At 28.4% G+C, this 19,103-nt stretch overlaps 2 protein-coding genes across 2 annotated transcripts; both read right to left on the bottom strand.

The window, feature by feature from the left end:
• Nucleotides 1-644: 644 nt before the first annotated feature.
• MKS88_004597 (ubiquitin-protein ligase) lies at nt 645-15,473 on the bottom strand (the record flags this gene model as incomplete). Its single annotated transcript, XM_067217786.1, has 6 exons — nt 645-3,063; nt 3,384-3,606; nt 3,881-3,917; nt 4,791-4,877; nt 5,112-5,217; nt 5,389-15,473. 6 exons carry the CDS (start codon nt 15,471-15,473, stop codon nt 645-647), a joined length of 12,957 nt encoding a protein of 4,318 aa, XP_067072180.1.
• A 2,310-nt stretch (nt 15,474-17,783) lies between these two features.
• Nucleotides 17,784-18,751, bottom strand: MKS88_004596 (SNARE protein; the record flags this gene model as incomplete). Its single annotated transcript, XM_067217785.1, has 2 exons — nt 17,784-17,844; nt 18,162-18,751. 2 exons carry the CDS (start codon nt 18,749-18,751, stop codon nt 17,784-17,786), a joined length of 651 nt encoding a protein of 216 aa, XP_067072179.1.
• Between the last annotated feature and the right edge of the window lie 352 nt (nt 18,752-19,103).

The following is a 19,103-nucleotide window of genomic DNA, read 5'->3' as shown; positions in this document are numbered from 1 at the left end:
AATGTAAATATTTTCTATAAATACTTATTTTTAAAAATAATTATAAAAATTATAAGAAATTTTATTACACACGGCAAAACATAACGTGAACTACTTTTTCTCAAGTGGTACATATCACAGATAACTTGTAACTCCAACGTAGATATTGTCGCGTGTTTAAATGTAAAAAGTTCACAGATTAAATTAAACATAAATGGAAAATGAATAATGTAATAAATTTTATGTTAATAATAATTTAACAATATACTTAAAAAAAGTATCCCAAAACATGTAGTAATAATATATATATATTTATCCAGTGGAGCTTAATTTTTTTTTTAATTTTTACAAAACAAATTGTGTATATACCACTTTAAGAATTTGTTTATTAAGGGATTCCCCATTTGATATATATATATACGTACATGTGAACATGGATGTGTGAGTTTGCTCATATATGTGCACATGTATTATTCACATGTACAAAGCAGTTAACGAGAAAAGAGTGAGAAAATTTTTTCTTTTAATTGCACATTTTTATTTAATATACATATGCTCTAGTAATTTTTCCATATAATTTATATGTCATATCTGGAAATGGGGAAATAAATAAATATATATACATATAATGTTCATGTATGAAGGAAAAAAAAAAAAATGCTTAATTAAAAAAATAAAATCTTTTTAAAATCTTTAATTTTTTTTTTAAAATTATATAAATGTTTGTTCAATTTTATATATAAGACAAATAAAACAGATGGAACTTTATTCGTTGGGTAAATTTTAATAGATGAATTGAAATAAATTAATGCTTTTTCTATATTTTTTGAAACACCTATACCATAATAATGCATGAACCCTAAGTTATAGCAAGCTCTTGACAAGGCCTGAATAACATAAAAATTATTCGGATAATAAGATATTATACTTTTATAATGGTGATAAGCTAGTTGGTAGTCTACCTCATTAAAAGAAAATTTAAATCCAAAATGAAATTTCCATTTGTCGTTGAAAATTATACCAGCCTCGTCCACGAAATCTGTAGAAATTATCTTGTTCGTCTTTACCACACCTGAGAAACCGTCACTGGTTCGGGCGCTTATTCTGGCAATGTTTTTTGCATTGCTTTGTGTTCCACTTTTTGTTCCACTTTTTGTTCCACTTTTTTCGCCATTTTTTACACCATTTTTTAAACCGCTTCTTTGGCCAATTCCTGCATGGGTATACAAATATTCACTATGATTTATATCATATAACGAATTAATGGGTAGGTTATTCTTAGGAAATATACGAATGTACAACCCATAGCCCTTATAAGCATAGTCCCCTAAAGTGTACAAAGACTTAAAATCGTTGTTCTCAGATGCCATGGCTAGGTATCTGCTAGCATAAACTTTTTTACATTTATCATTTGTTGGTAAAAAAAATGCAAAGTCATGATTGTTAATTTTGTAAGATAAATTTATTTGTGATTGCACACTTCCAGTTTCAGCTAGTAATGCCATTAAAAATAGAGCTTCTTTGATTCTTCCTTTTTCTGTATATCTAATAATTCTATTGGTTGTATTTAAAATAAAAACATGGTTTTCTGCAACTTTCGCTAAAAGAGATAAGGCTAATTTACAATTCCTTGCAGTAATAATTCCATTGTAATGCATATATCCAATCACATATGCTGCTAACAAATTTCCATTATTTAATGATTTATAAAACCAATAGAAAGCATTTTGAAAAGATTGAGCAGCACCAACTCCACTTAAATACAAACATGCTAAATTAAATTGAGCAGACGATAAATTATTCTTAGCTGATAATTCAAAATAGTAAAATGCCAAATTAGGGTTTTTTTTAAAATTACCTAAACCAAAAAAATGCATATAACCCAATCCATTAAAACTTAAAGAATCATTTAATTTGTTTCCTCTTATAAAATATTCAGCTGCTTTATTATAATTTATTTTAACTCCTAAGCCAAGCATATATATATACCCTAATAAAGATATTGCTTCCGAATTGTTGTATTTAGCTGCTTTTATTAAATAATCATGAGCTTTTTTATAATTTTTTTCTACTCCATCTATTCCCATTAAATACCTACGTGCTATCATTGTTATTATTCGATGGTTATCATGTAAGGATGACTCTAGAAAAATTTCAATATTTTTTATTCTTTTATTATTTATATTATATCTATCATAATATGGCACATTTAATCTCATTAAATCAACAATTTCAAATTCAGTTTTTTCACCAGAATTAAATATCTCCTTTATTAATCTTAAGTAATATCTAGCAGCAGTGTCACAGTCTTTTTCTACCCCATAACCGTTCATATATCTTACTCCTAATGCTAAAATGCTGCCTGGGTGATTTGCTATACTACTACTATAATAATATAATAAACTTAAATTATGATTGCGACTGTAATTTATTTTTCTTCCTTTTTTAACATAAAAATCTTTCTTTGGAAAGTTGTCCAAATTCTTAAAATATACTTTTAGCTCATCAGTATTGTACCTTATGTTTTTTATTTTCAAAACTAACTCGTTATTTTGGGTAAAGCTGATCATTGGAACATTTCGGAAATTTCGAGCGTCTTCTTCTTCTACTTCCGCTTCTACTTCCGCTTCTACTTCCTCTTCTCCTTCTGCTTCTCCTTCTGCTTCTACTTCTACTTCTACTTCTGCTTCTGCTTCTACTCCCTGTGTATGTTTTCCTTCTTTTTTACCCCCTTTCTTACCCCCATTTTTCCCCTCTCCCTTTTCCACTTCCCCTTCTACCTGCTCTTCGTACTTTCCACTTTTTTGATGTAGACCAACTGCTATACCCCTTTCTAAATACTTAGCTCTTAAAAGTAAATACATTCTAAATAATATTATATTCTGTTCTATTTCATCTTCTTCAACATAATATGAATACAAATTAGGTAAAGAAAAATAGTTTGAATACATAACAGCCAAGTAAAATTGAGCATCTGAACTGCCGTAATCTGAACACACTTTCCATATATAGAGAGCATTACATACGTCCCTTTTTACAGGATTCAGCCCTAAATAATAGAATACCCCACTCAGTGTCAAACATCTGTAAATACGGAAATAGTTGCACCTTTATACTACTGTTCATACGGACGCGGATAGATATATATGTGTAATAAGCCACGTGTATGTATTACTAAACACATACACGTATAACTATTAGCACACATATATAACTACATACTTGTATAACTACAAAGATACATGCATAACTACAAGCACACATATATAACTACATACTTGTATAACTACAAAGATACATGCATAACTACAAGAACACATGTATAACCACTCACAAATATGTTTAACACCCCTCATACATGCGTACATACGCACAGCAAACTGCATCTACTCTTGTTCACATACCTTATATCATAGTGAACACAGCTTTTTAAATTGGAGAAAGATTTTTCGTATTCACCTTTATCTAGTAAGTCATACGCTTCAACAAAGTGGTCTATTTTTTTATTTGAGTTTTCAGAGTAATCATGTGTGCAAACACAATTTTGACGAAGTAGTATTAGGGAAATGATGAATAACACAATGGGGAACGATTTAAAATAACTGGACGTGTTATACATACTTCTACCTAAAACATTTTATTCAAAAAAAAGTGTATTTCAAATAGTTAGAAGCCCTACAGAAGCCCTCGTGCAAATTTATTGAAACTGACATGTATCTATTCTTTTATGTACATATATATATACACATATATACTTAAATACATACACGTATTTATGCACTTTTAATAGTAGCCCCCCCAACTTTGAGAATATTGTAATTTACTATTTAAAAATTCCTTTTTACCAAAGCGGAAAAATGTAATGTTACTATCCGTATTCTTCAAAAAATTATTTATATACCTTTTATGCATTCATTTTTGGAAAGGTATAATAAACTCTTCAAATAAAAGAAAAGAAAAAATAAAGCAGCTAGATGATGCATTTTAAAAATGCTGTGTTTTATTTATGCATTATCTATCATTTTATTTTGTTTTATTTATTTATTTTTTTTTTTATTTTATTTTTATCTTATTTATTTCATATATATTTTTTTTTTCTGTTTATGATTAAAAAAAAATAAAATAAAGAAGGCACACAATAAATATCTAAAATTTTTAAAATCAATTTTGTTTGTTTTGTTTGTTTGTTTTGTTTGTTTGTTTTGTTTTTTTGTACTAACAATATTGTTGAATTGGGTAATCTATAAATGACAAAACTTTCTATTATTAGGATGAAATGAATTGCTACACATAAAAAAATAGATGGTCATTTATAACAGAACAGTGTAAAATGTGCATATTAGTTTACTTATGTACGCACATACATATAAATATAATACATACATGCATATACATATACGTACTTGTATATGTAATTATGTACCCACTGTTGTTCTACTTAGCGCTACTATATTTACGTAAGTAGAGCTACATTATTTGCAAACATACTAGGGTTTGGGTATGTTTTTCATCCTCACGTATTTTATGTCACGAAAATTTATATCTATGTATATATATATATATATATATATATATATATGCATGTTTATACATTTAAGTTCTTTTTATGAATGTAAAAAAAAAAAAACAATTTTTTGCAATAAATCAAAGTACAATAATGAAAAAAAAAAGGTTATCTTGAATGAAGGAGACTAATAAAAAAGATTGGACAATTGTATTTATAAATTAAAAAAAAAAAAAAAAATAGCACAAATATTTTATTATATGAACAATTATAAATCATTTTTCATATATAGTTCCCAAATATTTACATCTTTCTTAACTGATTGATTTTTATGGCCTGTTTTGTCTATTTTTATGGTTACACTTTTCCACAAACGTACGGGATTGTCGTTGACCTGCACAGGCAAGGTAAAATATATAACTTATCTGTGATTGGGCACAAGTTTCAGTGTTTGCATTACAAATATTTTTAAATGTATATAAGAATTTACGTGTTTATATGCATATTCATGCTCAACAAAACTGCGCATGTTGGTGTGTTCTTTATGATGAATATTAGATAGAAGTAATTTTTGAACTTTTTTTTTTTTGTTTTTCTTTTTTTTCATATTTGATCAATTCACATTTACCTCATTAATAGTAGCTGGGTAACTCGAGTAATCAAACGAGCACATCGGTTTTCGGATTTCACATTTTAAGCCGGATTCCCATTTAATACTTAAGGATTTTAAAACCCTAATTAACAAAAATGGAATAAAATGCATACACATGCAAATATATGTTAATGTGTGTGTATGTACGGTATGCATGTACGTATTCATGTGCGTGCTGCATTTTTATGCGATGAATGATCACTATAGAATAAACGAACATATGCTTAGATAAAAAGCAGAAAATAATGCGTACTTGTCGGAAGGTACAATGTACAAAACGGTTTTCATATTTTCATCATAACATATGTTAAACACAGAAAAAGGAGGATTTGTGACAGCACTACTAAGAGCTTTATTTTTTAATACATTTAATTTTTCGCATAACGTATCAGCTATTTCATAATGTCGGGGTATAATAGAGCAATGAAGTTGACATACAAATATACATGACTCGTTTAGGTTATTATTTATGGATTGGCTACTTAATGAATTTATGACATTCATTGGATATGCTTCCCATATTTTACTCGTTGAACTTATTTCGTTCGATATATTACTGTTGAGGAAAAGATTTTCATTCTTTGAAAATGAGAAACCTTGATGACTTGACGAATGGTTACATATTTGGGTGTCTAATAATTTTGCGCAATTTGTAAAAGAATTAAAATGCAGTAATTTATCTTTGTTATCATCTGAGCGTAAACAGCATTTTTCTATTCTTTTTTTTATTTTGAACAAATCGTTATGCAGTTTGCAATAATTCATATCATTCCGGTTATTCTGGTTATTCACGTCATTCCGGTCATTCATGTCATTCCGGTCATTCATGTCACTTCTGTTATTCTGGTCAATCCCGTCATTCCGGTCATTCACGTCATTCCTTATTTGATTACTTAACTTTCTACACTTTTCACTTTTTATTCTTTTTTTCTGCTCGTTTGTGTTTTCCTCTAATTTGCACATCACCATATTTTTGTTACTACATTTGTTTGAGTTTTTTTCTTCTATCTTTTCTTCTGATATTGCATCAAGCGCTTGTTCATAATTAGGTCCCTCCTGAAATATGGTTGCACCTTTTTCTCTTGGCACGTTTTTGTGTGTTTGTTTGTTTTTTTCTTCTCTTCGCTTCTTATCACTGGAAAGTATAAATATTTTTATATCCTCCACTTCTACCTGCTCAATGTTGCCAAGGATATCGGTTAAATCGTTTTTTTCATTAAAAAAAAAGCTGTAGTCCGAAAATTTCTTCATATGTTCGAAGTGCCCTTCCTTGAAATAGAAATATTTTTCCTTGACTTTAAAAGGTAAGCAGTCGTATATTTTATTTCTCAGTTCGTTCATTTCTTCCTTAAGACATTTATCTGTGTAGCTACTTTTCTTCTGTATGTTAAGCAATTGCTGGATATACTTACTGGTATCCTTTTGTTTATCCCCCTTATGCTGAACAAGGAATTTCTGAAGTATAAATAAATCTTTCTTCACGTTGCTATCATAACTATTTCTTTTTTGAAAAATTCGATATACTACATTGTACTTGCACAACATAGTAATAGTTTCTTCCTTAATACCATAAATACGAAAAAAATTAAAATAAATACTTAAAATTGGTAATACATCTAATGAGTTTAAAGATGAAAAATTATGAACTATTTCATGTTTTATAACATCAAGTTCCTTAGTCCACTGATAACTAAGAGATAATTTCCATATCTTTTGAAGGAAATAAAAAGAATAGGACGAAAAACATTTTTCTATTATATAAATAATATCCAGATATTTTAAAAATATACTTTTTTTAATGTTTTCTGTTATGTCTTTATGAACAAAATTGTCCAAACAAAAAAAAATAAAATCATAAATTTTTTGATTAATTACTGATTCAAAATGGTAACTCAATATATTATTTATTTCTTTCATAAAGTAGATTAACTTTTCACCTATGAAGAAAAACTGCTCAAAAAGTTTCTCTGTTTCGGTAAAGTACCACCTTACCTGTTCATGTTTCTCATCATTCTGTAGCTGCGTAAATAAGTAGTCCTCTCTCATGTTTATGAGAGCATTTTCATTTTTATCTTTTAGCTCATCATTTGTATGATTCTTCATATATCTACTCAATTTGTTAAAACTATTGTTGTTTGCTAGCTCTGGGCCATTTTCCAGTTCGCGTATTATATGTTCTCCTTTCCTCTGCTTTTCTCTTTCTACTTTGTTAAATGAGAATTGGTCAATTGTGCACTTCTCATTGGGAAGAGTTACCCTTCCACTGTGTGTACCTTCACTGTTCATATTTACACATTGACTTCTTTTCTTTTTTTTGGTGTATTCTTCATTCAACGCCTCAAACGCCAAATGATCTCCACTTTCTGAGCATCCTCTTAATATTATCTCCATAATTTCAAGAATTTTTTTTTTTAAATTTATTTCCCTAATATTATAAGGTGAAAAACATTCAAGGAAGGTATTAATATTATATATTCCTTGTATATAACCTAATTGTATATAATCTTTTGATCCTTTTTTATAATTAGCACTTTCTCCTTTTATCTTTACATCATTCTTTAACTGTGAGAACGTTTCTTTCTCATCAGCATATTTAGTTTCATTTGAACTACTTTTATTCAAATACGTATTTTTACGTGTGCTTCCTTTAGTCATATATTGGATATATATTCTATCTATATACCCAAAAGAACTACCAAAATAAAAATATTTATTAGCATGTCTATCCTCTCCAATATAACTCGCTTGCACCTTCATCTTTTCATTAACTCTGTAAAGGCGATTTTCTCCCCCCTCTATATTTACTATTTGTTCAATTTCTTTCTTACTGTATTTAGTACAGAGGACTTCCTTCTCTTGTGTTACCTTCGTCGATGTGGAATCATTTTTGGCACCACACTTGGAGTCGCATTTGACTTCCTTTTTGTCTCCATATTTGACTCCATTTTTGACTCCATTTTTGTCTCCTTTTTTCGCTGCATATTTAGCTGCATATTTAGCTGCATATTTAGCTGCACATTTTGCCCCATTTTTTCTCCTGATATTTTGATAATTATGCGTATTGGCAATGTAACGTTTTATATTATTTAGGTACTTCATCTTGTCACTTATGAATTCTCTCGATATGTTACTACTATATATTATCTTTATAAAGAACATGATCATTTTCATCTTATCCTTTTCTTTTAACATTTCATAGGTATTATTCTTATTGCGCAAAAAATTGAAAATATTAACCATGTCTATAATTTCACTTCTGGACACGTCAAATTTCTTAAAGTTCAGAATCCAACCCAATTTGTATTTTTTCAAATTAATGTTTTCTAATCCTTCTTCCTTTTTTGAAATTCCTCCGCTAGAATCTATTATATTTGCATCAATTATTCTATTTGTGTAACTACTCTCAAATAAGTTACCACCAAATCCATTGCATTCAGTCTTATTGTCCATTCCCCTACTTTCAGCCCTCTCACAATCTTTATCTTTTGAAAGGTTATTCTTGACTACTCTAATGCAACTCTCCTTTGACGACACAGCACTGATTTTTTCCCTATTTATTCTTGTACTCTCAAAGTTCTTACTTAAATTGTTCCTGTTGCATTCATTCTTATCAAAAATAAATGAATGTTTCATCGTATATAAAATAATAAAAAAATATTTTTTTAATAATATGGTCCATGTTATGTTGTCTAGTACTCTTATATCATCATATTCTTCAAAAATCATTTTTTCTTTTTTTCTTTTCAAAAAGAGGTTGGACAAAACAGAAGTATAAGAATTATTATTAATATCTTCTTCAAACTCTGTTAACTCGAAAAACTGGGATGTATCTTCAAAGGAATTGTCCTGATCTTCAAGTTTTATAACCCTAGCTAGGTCTTTTTCGGTTTTTCCCCTTCCTACTTTCCCCTTTTTTGATGTTCTCTTTTCTGTTGTTTCCTTACCTTTTAATTGTGTCATTTTAATATTCTCCTTTACAACTACCTGGGTAGGCATCATAATTCCATGTATACTTCCTTTCACTCCTTCATTGTGCATTTCGATTGTTTCATTTTCTTCAGATTTATCTCCCTCATCGTATTTCCCGTTCTTTATATTTTGCAATTCACAAAATTTATAACAATTTTCATATATGTCATCCCCTTTTTCATTTTTCTTTCTTTTATACCTTTCTAATTTCGTGTTATGAATCTCCATATCCCTTGAATTAAAATCATAATCATAATCAACCTTCTTTCCATGCGCTATGAATCCTGTTTTGTTCCATTTACTGTTATTAGAGGCACTGTTTCGATTAAGCATAATCCCTGTGGACTTACTACCCCCATATTTATTACTGTATGTTTTGATGTTACTTTTTTCTTCATCCTGTTTCTCACCAGTCGATATATCCTCCGTTTCATCCCCCATAGCCGTTCCGTTTATCCCATCAGAACATGATCCCCTTTTATTATCGTCAGAGGACGATTCCATGTTGGAGGAAAAAACATCAGGACTGTTCGAAATATTCCTTGAGGAAACATAGTTTTGACAAATGCTGTATTTCGCCATTTCGAAACTTCTTTGATTATTTTGCTTATCATTTTGTTCATCATTTCGTTTATTAGATGTAGCATCTTTCTGTGTAGTATCCAATCCAGTCGCATGTGCTACCTTTTCATTTTGGATTTTCTTGATAGGTTTACTACATACATTGTAACCTATTTTTACATCATCTGATAGAGCTACTTTCTGTGTAACACCTTTATTACACATTTGGTCACTCACAACATTTTGCTGATGAACTGACCTGTTTATGTCTAGACTATCCTGGCTACTACAACTTTGGCTACTACCTTTTTTACTGATTATCCCTTTGAACTTCTTTTTGAAGGAGAAACTAGAAATGTTTCTCATCAAAGGAATTTCAAATTCGTCAAAAATTTGGTATGTGTAATAATTATTTGCAAAAATTATATTTTTCTTTTTTTTTTGTCTTTTATTAGAATTATGTTCTATGATATTATCTATTAATAGTGCGTAGTGTAACAACATTAGCAAACTCTTTAAAATATTATCTTTATATTTTATATCTAATATTAGGTCGTCTTCCACTTTTTCACCATAGATGTTCTTCTCAATGAACTCTGTTAATTTATTGTGTTTTCGGAGGTATTCCTTAAGTAAATAGCTTTTATTAATTGAGTAGGAGATAATGTTTTTATTAAATTTATTTCTTTTAAATAGAAATATTTTTTCTAGATTATTCATTGTTATTTTTATATCTAGTATTTCTTTAAACGTTTCAAAAAATGTCCATATGTTTAGTAGCGTTTCATATTTTACGGGAACAATTAGATTTAGGGGAAGATTTTGCTCGTATACGTTTCTGTTAAGGTTTAGCACTTCCCCCCTTTTTTCGCTATCATTCTTTTTCACATCTTCCTCGTTATCTGTACGCAATGTGGAGAGCCAGTCACTACAATCTATGCGGTTTTTACTGCAATGGTTACTGCATTTCATACTGCAGTTTTTTCTGCACACTATAGTGCAGTCTCCGTTCACCTCTACATTGTCATCGTTGTTCTGTTCCTTCTTCTTCCTATATTCCACCTTCTCCCCCTCTTCTTCCAATTCTGCTGCACGCCGATTTAGTACACAATTGTTCTGTTCCATCTGCCAATTCGCAGATAACATACTATGCGTACTCCCATTGGACATAGTAGACGAAATATAAATTTGCTCCTTTACAGGATTCCCCTCTTTTGTACTACATTTTACCTTTCTGTAATCCCCATGATTTAGTAGTAGCAAGGGGACCTTGCTTCTGTCCTTTCCTCCGTTCTGAAGATCATTTGAAGGTGGAAAATAGGGCCCCATCTTAATGCATTCATTATTACTTCGATCATTACTTCGATCATTAGTTCGATCATTACTTCGATCATTACTCCGATCTTTACACCGATCATTACTCAGATCTTTACACCGATCATTACTCAGATCTTTACACCGATCATTACTCAGATCTTTACACCGATCATTACTCAGATCTTTACACCGATCTTTACTCCGATCATTACTCAGATCATTATCGTCAATGTCATCGTCAACCTGATCACCTCGATCAACCTCTTCACTATGGGAATGGTAATGGATTCCCCCAATGGTGGACGACACAGTGCCGCACCTACAGTAATCATGGTAACCATTTCTCCATCCACAGTCAGTTGCATACTTAGAAATAAACTCCCCTTCTAACCTTTTCATAAAATTGGTGTTTAGTAAATAATTAATATTAAAACATTCTTCTAATAATAGAATTTCACTTCTTATAAAATTATATAATTTAATAATAACATTTTTATTACATTTATATACAGCATATGCTGCACCCCAAGTACATTTTTTACTTCTCTTTCCATCTGGCAATATGTAAACGCCTGTTCCATTTTTTTCAGATAAATTAAAATTCCACATACATAAATTCTTTTTCATTACTTTATTATTCTTTGAATAATTGACGATATCCAAATTTTCTCTACTTTCATTCTTCACGTTCTCATTAGGAGAAGTAGTATCTTTCCCATATAAGGTGCTTACAGAGGCATTTTCCATTAACAATGTGTTCATATTATGCAGGTGATATTCCATTTGTTTTTCCTCATCAACTGATACATTTCGTAGTTTAACATTCCTTATAGCCATTTCTATGTTACTTGTTATTCGCCCCTTTTTGTTTTTAGCTGCTTTCAATTTTTTTAGCCTACCCTTGGTTGATTCATACGATGTTAAATAACCGATTAGAGTATCGTAAGGTATGTTAGGGTAGACTTGTAAAGTTTTCACAATTCTTGTAGTAATTTCAAATTTAAGTCTTATATTAGTAAAGGTATGGTAATATTTGTCTAGTACCTTATCTAGTCTATACCTATTGTCATTTTCTGAAACAACATAAATATAAGGTGTGCAATTAGGTGATATTCCATAATCTATATACCATTCTTTTATTATTATCCTTGCATTAATACTATTTAAATGCTTTTTTATTCTATTACTTATAAATTTATTTTTCCCTTTTGCTAATTTGGATTCCTTATTAATTAGTTTATAATGTTCATCTACTTTTTTATGTGCTAAAAATTCGCTACTTATCTTTTCTTTTTTGCACTCCTCAAATGGTTCACTCACATTTGACTCACCTTCATTATCATCACCTTCCTTATCATCACCTTCCTTATATTCTTCTTCTCTACATGCATTCTTCTGTTTTTTCTTTTTTATATGATGTGTTCTATTTGTATTAAATATATTCACTGATGGGTGATTGAATTGCTTCAATATATCTGCTGAATATATAAAACTTATGTTTATAATTTTAGCGTACATAATTAAGAACTTCTTCTCCCTTCCTTCTATATTATCCTTATGGGAACTACAACTTTTCGCATTCTTCATATCATTCATGTTAAATTCGTTCTCCATTATTTTTTCCTGACCATTTGCACGTAAATCTTTACCTAAATGCGATATTTTAGTGTTTTCCTTATTCTTATTCTTATTCTTATCCTTATTCTTTACCTTTTTCTCTATCCTTTTCTCTATCCTTTTCTCTATCTTTTTCTCTAACTGTTTCTTCTTCTTTTTTTTTCTTTTTTTTTTTTTATTGTAAGAATTATAAATATGATTTTCCCATTTTATTTCTCCCTTTCTATGGCTAATCTGTGGGACATCCTCACATTTTGTGGCTACTTCATTTTCTATGTTACTTAAAGTGTTCACACCTAAGTATGGATCATCATCATAATTTTTCGTATTATGTATGGAGCGTTTAACTCTTAGGAGGTCATCTCCTTTATTGTTCCGTTTCCTGTTACACGAACTACCAAACGAATTGTCATGCGAACTGTTACACGAACTACCGCCCGAACTAACGCATGGATAGACAGGAGCGTTACCACTGGATCCCCCCTCATTTAACACATCAAGCGATACCATGTTCCTGTCCGCCATATCAAAAATGGCAAAATCATAGGCATAGGAAGAAATAACACCATCCACTTCAATCCACTTAAAGTCATCAGAAATAAGATCTTCTGAAAAGTATTTTTCTTCAAACTTTTTATACGTTGGAATATTATTTAATAGTGAGTATTTTTCATTTTTTAAAATTTTATATTTTAATGAGTTCATTTCATTTATTTCAAGCTCATTGGATGATATGGAGCGTGAGAATGTCTGAGAACTATTAAAAGAAAAAAGGAAAGTTTTATATAGTATATAGTTTTCATAAAACCTTTCGCATCCTTTCAGGCCGTTGTGCATTACTTTTTTTGTTTTTATTATAAAATTTTCATCTCCTATATTTGTGTTTTCGTCTCTATAATTTTCCTGAGAAGAGTGCAAAAAATTATTATATCTCTTATTATTATTGTCCATAAGATTGGTGTTATTCGTATTGTTGCTTGCATAACCATCAGCTACGTAGTCACTACAACTGCTACTGCTTCTGTTACTAAAACTGCTGTTTATGTTATTATTAATGCTTATGTCGTTTGGGATGCATTTACTGCATTTAGTTATGTCGATGTTGTTTCTTGCTTCGTTTTCATCTTCTACCTTTTCATCTGTTGCTTCTTCTGTTTCTTGTGTTTCTTTTGCCTCTTCTCTCAAATTGTAGAACTCTTTACAATGTTCAGATTTAATCAAACTTTTATTTCCCACGTTATTCATCACGTAATTAGGTTCAATCTTTCTCCTTTTATGGCTATTTAAACAAGCAGTTATTTGATATGTACACGATGGGGAAGTAGACGGCCGAATAACACCTTTATTATATAGGCTACATCCTGATAAATCAAATGAGTTGTCATTATTGTGGTATTTATTGTTGTCATTACTGTAATCGTTATTCTTGTCATTACTGCCATCAGTTCTACCGTCACTACTATTTTTCCATTCAAAAGGATTGCCACTTGAATCGACCAACTCTCGTACATATAATTTGCCATTATTTATATTTTCCTTTGAAAAATCTTTTTTTTTTCCGCCCCTATCACTACTCCTAGATGGGTTCTCATTACTGGCCATGTTTAAACTAGTAAAATTTGTTCTGTTAAAATTATCGTCCATCCATTTAGCTGATGTTATAGGGGATTGTGGATGCATGTTGTTGTCACTTTCCGCATTGTTGTTTCGTCGAATATTCGTGTGTTTTGTATTTTTCTCATTTTTCTCATTTTTCTCATTTTTCATATTTTTCTCATTTTTCATATTTTTCTCATTTTTCTCATTTTTCATATTTTTCTCATTTTTCATATTTTTCTCATTTTTCATATTTTTCTCATTTTTCTCATTTTTCATATTTTTCTCATTTTTCTCATTTTTCATATTTTTCATATTTTTCATATTTTTCTCATTTTTCTCATTTTTCTCATTTTTCATATTTTTCTTATTTTTCTCATTTTTCGTATTTTTCCCACTTTCTTCTCCTTTTTCTTGTGTAAAATATAAATCATCTGTTGTGCTTTCATTTTGCATACAAGGATAAGAATTCGGACTATTTCCCTCTTTTTTTTCATTTGTGTTTCCTTTTAATTTTTTTACTTCTCCCCCCCTGTGTTGCGCATGTTGACTATATACTTTATGCTTAATATTGAAGTTGTCTATACTGTCCACAATATTGTCTACTTTTATTTTATCAGCCTGCATCAGTTTATCATCATTGTATTCATCATATTTATTACTTCTAAAGTCTTCTTCATGCATTTTCAAAAAATTCCTTTTGTTATTTGAAAAGGACAGATCCTTTTTTTCTCTTTCAAAATTGATTATTATGTTTTCATGTATAGACTTATGGTTGTTCATATTTTTATTACCATCTGAATTGGTAACACATATAGCTGTTTTTTTTTTGTCATTACAATTACTACTATTATTCTTTTCTTTTTTTTTATTTATATCGTAATGACAATTCTTATTTTTATATATTCTACTAGGATGAATTTTACTGTTACTATTTGGTACATTATTTTTATTATAATACATTTCACAATTGGTCATTTCATCATTTTTAATATCATGATTTATGTGCTTCTTTTCCTTCTTACTTTTTAATGTTGTTATCTTGAAAGAGTAGTCAGGCTGCATTTCACTTCCATCTTTTGTACATGCCTTTGTTTTACTTTGCAATTGTACAAGATCATACTTAAAATTAACACATGAAATATTTTTATTTGACTTGTCATGCATGTTTGTATTTTTATTTCTATTATTCTTTTCCTCTTCAATAATAGGTGTGCAATCCCTTTTTCGGTTGAAAGATTTTATAGGATTTTTGTCACGTGAAAATTCATTCTCCATTTTCCATATTTTTTTATTAGGCTCTTTTTTTTTTTTTTTTACTTTTTCTTTTTTTTTTTTTTTTTTTTTTTTTTTATTAACCCATTTTTTTATATTATTCATTTTTGCAATTACTCTTTTTTTTTTACTATTCTTTTTCATTAATTTTTTTCATTAATTTTTTTCATTAATTTTTTTCATTATTTTTTTTCATTATTGTTTTTCATTATTTTTTTTTTTATTATTTTATCATTATTATTTATTTATTTTTTTTTTTTGATTTGATTACAATATACTGTTTTGATTTAAATTTGACTTCAATTTAGTTTCAATTCGATTTCAGTTTTATTTCAGTTTTATTTCAGTTTGGTTTTATTTTGAATATAATTTCACTTCAATGTTACTTCAGTTTTACTTCAATTTCAGTTCAATTTCAGTTCAATTTCAGTTCACTTTCAGTTCAATTTCATCTTTAATTTTTTAATTCCTAGGGTACGGTATTTCAAGAAAATGGACAAGCTCACGCAATAGATAAATTTTGTATGTATATATATATATATGTGTATCTGTATGTATATATATATATGTATATGTATATGTGGGTATATATGATTGTTCGTCCTATATATATAACAAAAAATAGCATATATATTTAATTTTAACTGTAGATCATTTTATCGCGTTTTTCGTGTCAACGTTTTTCACCTATTTTTTGGAATTTTGTACATTATTCTATTTATTTTCTATGATAAAGAAAAGAGTAAATAAGGAGCAATCCCATTCTACCTAAAATGAAAAACTCATTTCTTCCTTTTTTGTAAAATGTGTAACAAAGCAGATCGTTTTCGAAAGACCTAATTTTCCTAAAATTGCCATGAGTTCGCATAAGCATTTTTGTAAGATTGTGTATTCTCATATACATATGCTTTATTTGTACGTTTTCCTATATACAAAAGCGTACTTGTTGATATGTTCTGTATATGTGTATATATGCAAGCTTCCTATAAGAACTTATATTTTGCATTTTTTTTTTTTTTTTTTCCATTTCATTATCCTTGTATATTTCCCTCTTTATTAAACTCAATTATTTTTACATTTTATTTATATTCCTTTTTGATGTTTAACTATCACTTTTGTTTCTTTAAGCAATGATATTTGTTCAGTAGTTCTGTTTAGTTATGTGTAACATGGCTTAACTTTGTTTAGCTTTGTTTATTGCTTCTTAGCTTAATTTTGAATATGAACTTTTTGGAACGAAAAAATAAAATAAGACGAAAAATAAAATATAATGAATAATAAAATAAAATGAGTAATAAATTAAAATGAATAATATCATAAAATGAATAATATCATAAAATGAATAATATCATAAAATGAATAATATCATAAAATGAATAATAAAATAAAATGAATAATATCATAAAATAAAACAAAACACAGCAAAATGCTTAAACATTTCAGCAAAGGAGTAACAACTTCAAGATGTTTATATACTCGAAACTAAGGAAGGAAAATTAGAACATAAAACAGCATAGAAAGGAAAAGCAAATAAAACATACATATAAGAATATCTTCTTTGTCAAGCTTCTTACATACCTGCTATTGTATAATTAGTCTTCCTTTGCATCTTAGTTCATATTTTGCTATATACAAAACAGAATTAAATATAAAGTCCGTAGAAATAAAAAAGGATCTTATTGCTTCTCTTTCTATATATGTATTCTCATTTTGTTTATTCTTAAGAGTAAGTATGAAAATTATTCTTATCCTTGTTTTAACACATAAATGAAAACAGATGACCAACAAACGCTTCTAGTAGTAAACGTATAGCAGTAAACGTATAGCAGTGAACGTATAGAAGTAAACGTATAGCAGTAAACGTATAGCAATGAACGTATAACAGTGAACGTATAACAGTGAACGTATAACATTGAACGTATAGCAGTGAACGTAAACATAGAAAAGAGGGGATATTAATTAAAATGAGTTAAAGTAATATAGTAGAACAGAATAATGGAATAACAAATCTGAAAGTTGAATTATTAAGTTATACTCAACAAAAAAGAATTAATGTGCAATAAAATATTGGACCATTAAATAATGGGGAAGTGGTCACACTCGCTATATTGATATTTTCCTATAACCATTTATTTCTTTCTCATAATAGAAAAAAAAAAAATTATAAATTATATAAAAACGTGAGTAAATTTAGATGGTTATATTTAAAAATAAGGAAATAATATTATTTGTCTTTTTCTTTTTTTTTTCATGGAAGCTTATTTTTTAAAAGATATATATCTTTTATTTAAAATTAAATTAGTTTAAATAGCATTATACTATATTAAAAAAAAGTATCAAGTAAAGATATACTTCTACACCCTCATAATCGGTACTAAATTATGGGGTAAACAAAAAAAAAAAAAAAAAAAGAAGCTAATGATAAGGAATACTGGAGAAATAAAATAGAAATGCTAAGATATAATGGACAAATAAAACGGAAATATCAAGGAGAAATGGAAAATAAAATTGGCGCATGGTAACAATAATGTTATTCCCTTTTACGCATATATATATATATATATATATATATATATATATATATAAATTCAAAATATAAAAAGAAAAACCTACTTCTTGCTCGAAATAGCAATTACAGTAATGAGAACAATTAAAACAATAAAAATTAAAAGCGAAAAAAACCGAACAAACCTATCGGTAACTGCCTCCTTTGCTATTTCTTTTAAAGTTTCTTTTGCACTAGACACATTTATATCAACATCTTCTACTTTGTCTTTTACTTTTTGTAATTTCTCATTTTGTGATTCCAATTTAATTGCAGCATCTCTTGTTATTTGTTCTGATTCGTCCACCATCATTTTCATACGAATAATAGATTCTTGTGTTTCGTCCTGAATATGATCTCCTCTTATTTCTATATCTTTTGGCGTCACAATTCTCACTTTTTGTGTTTCCTTATTTTTGTTATTTGCTTCCTTCTTTTCATATATTAATTTACTTTTTATAAATTCAAATTGCATATGTAAATCTTCTAAAATAGACATTTTCCCTTTAATTTTTAAAATATAATTATTCTGTTCATATTCTGGTAAGTTACGAACTTCAATAAAATATGCATCCTTAGCTGTTTTTATTCGTTCATTTATAAAATTTATATCTTCGGAATATTTACTTGTCTTATCCCCATTTTTATCCAATTCGTTTTGTAATTCATTTAATAATTTTCTATAGTCTTCCAATAAGTTATCAATCTCTTCAGAGTAGAAAAATATGTCACTCATTTTTCTTTTTAATGGTACTTTTATTTAAAAAAAAAATTAAAAATTCCTTTTTATTTTTCACCTGACATGTTCATAATTTATTTACAATATATTATTACATATGATACATTTTATTTATAAAATATGTCATACTCTACTGGCTTCACATTTTGTCCAATTTTTGCACAAAGTCGAAACTCAATCTGAAGTAGCAAATGTGAAGAGTCATGTAACAAATTGACAAAACAGCAAAAAGGAAGAACAAAAGAAAAAGCAACGTGATACAGTTCGACAAAAAAGGCTAAAACGGCAAAACCAAATATTTTATAATCAGAAAAATTTGCTATGGTTTAAAATTGGTATTATATATATA

The sequence above is a fragment of the Plasmodium brasilianum genome, chromosome 12 (genome assembly GCF_023973825.1).
Source record: "Plasmodium brasilianum strain Bolivian I chromosome 12, whole genome shotgun sequence".
Classification (NCBI taxonomy): Eukaryota; Apicomplexa; class Aconoidasida; order Haemosporida; family Plasmodiidae; genus Plasmodium; species Plasmodium brasilianum.
This window is presented reverse-complemented; position numbering and strand designations above follow the sequence as displayed.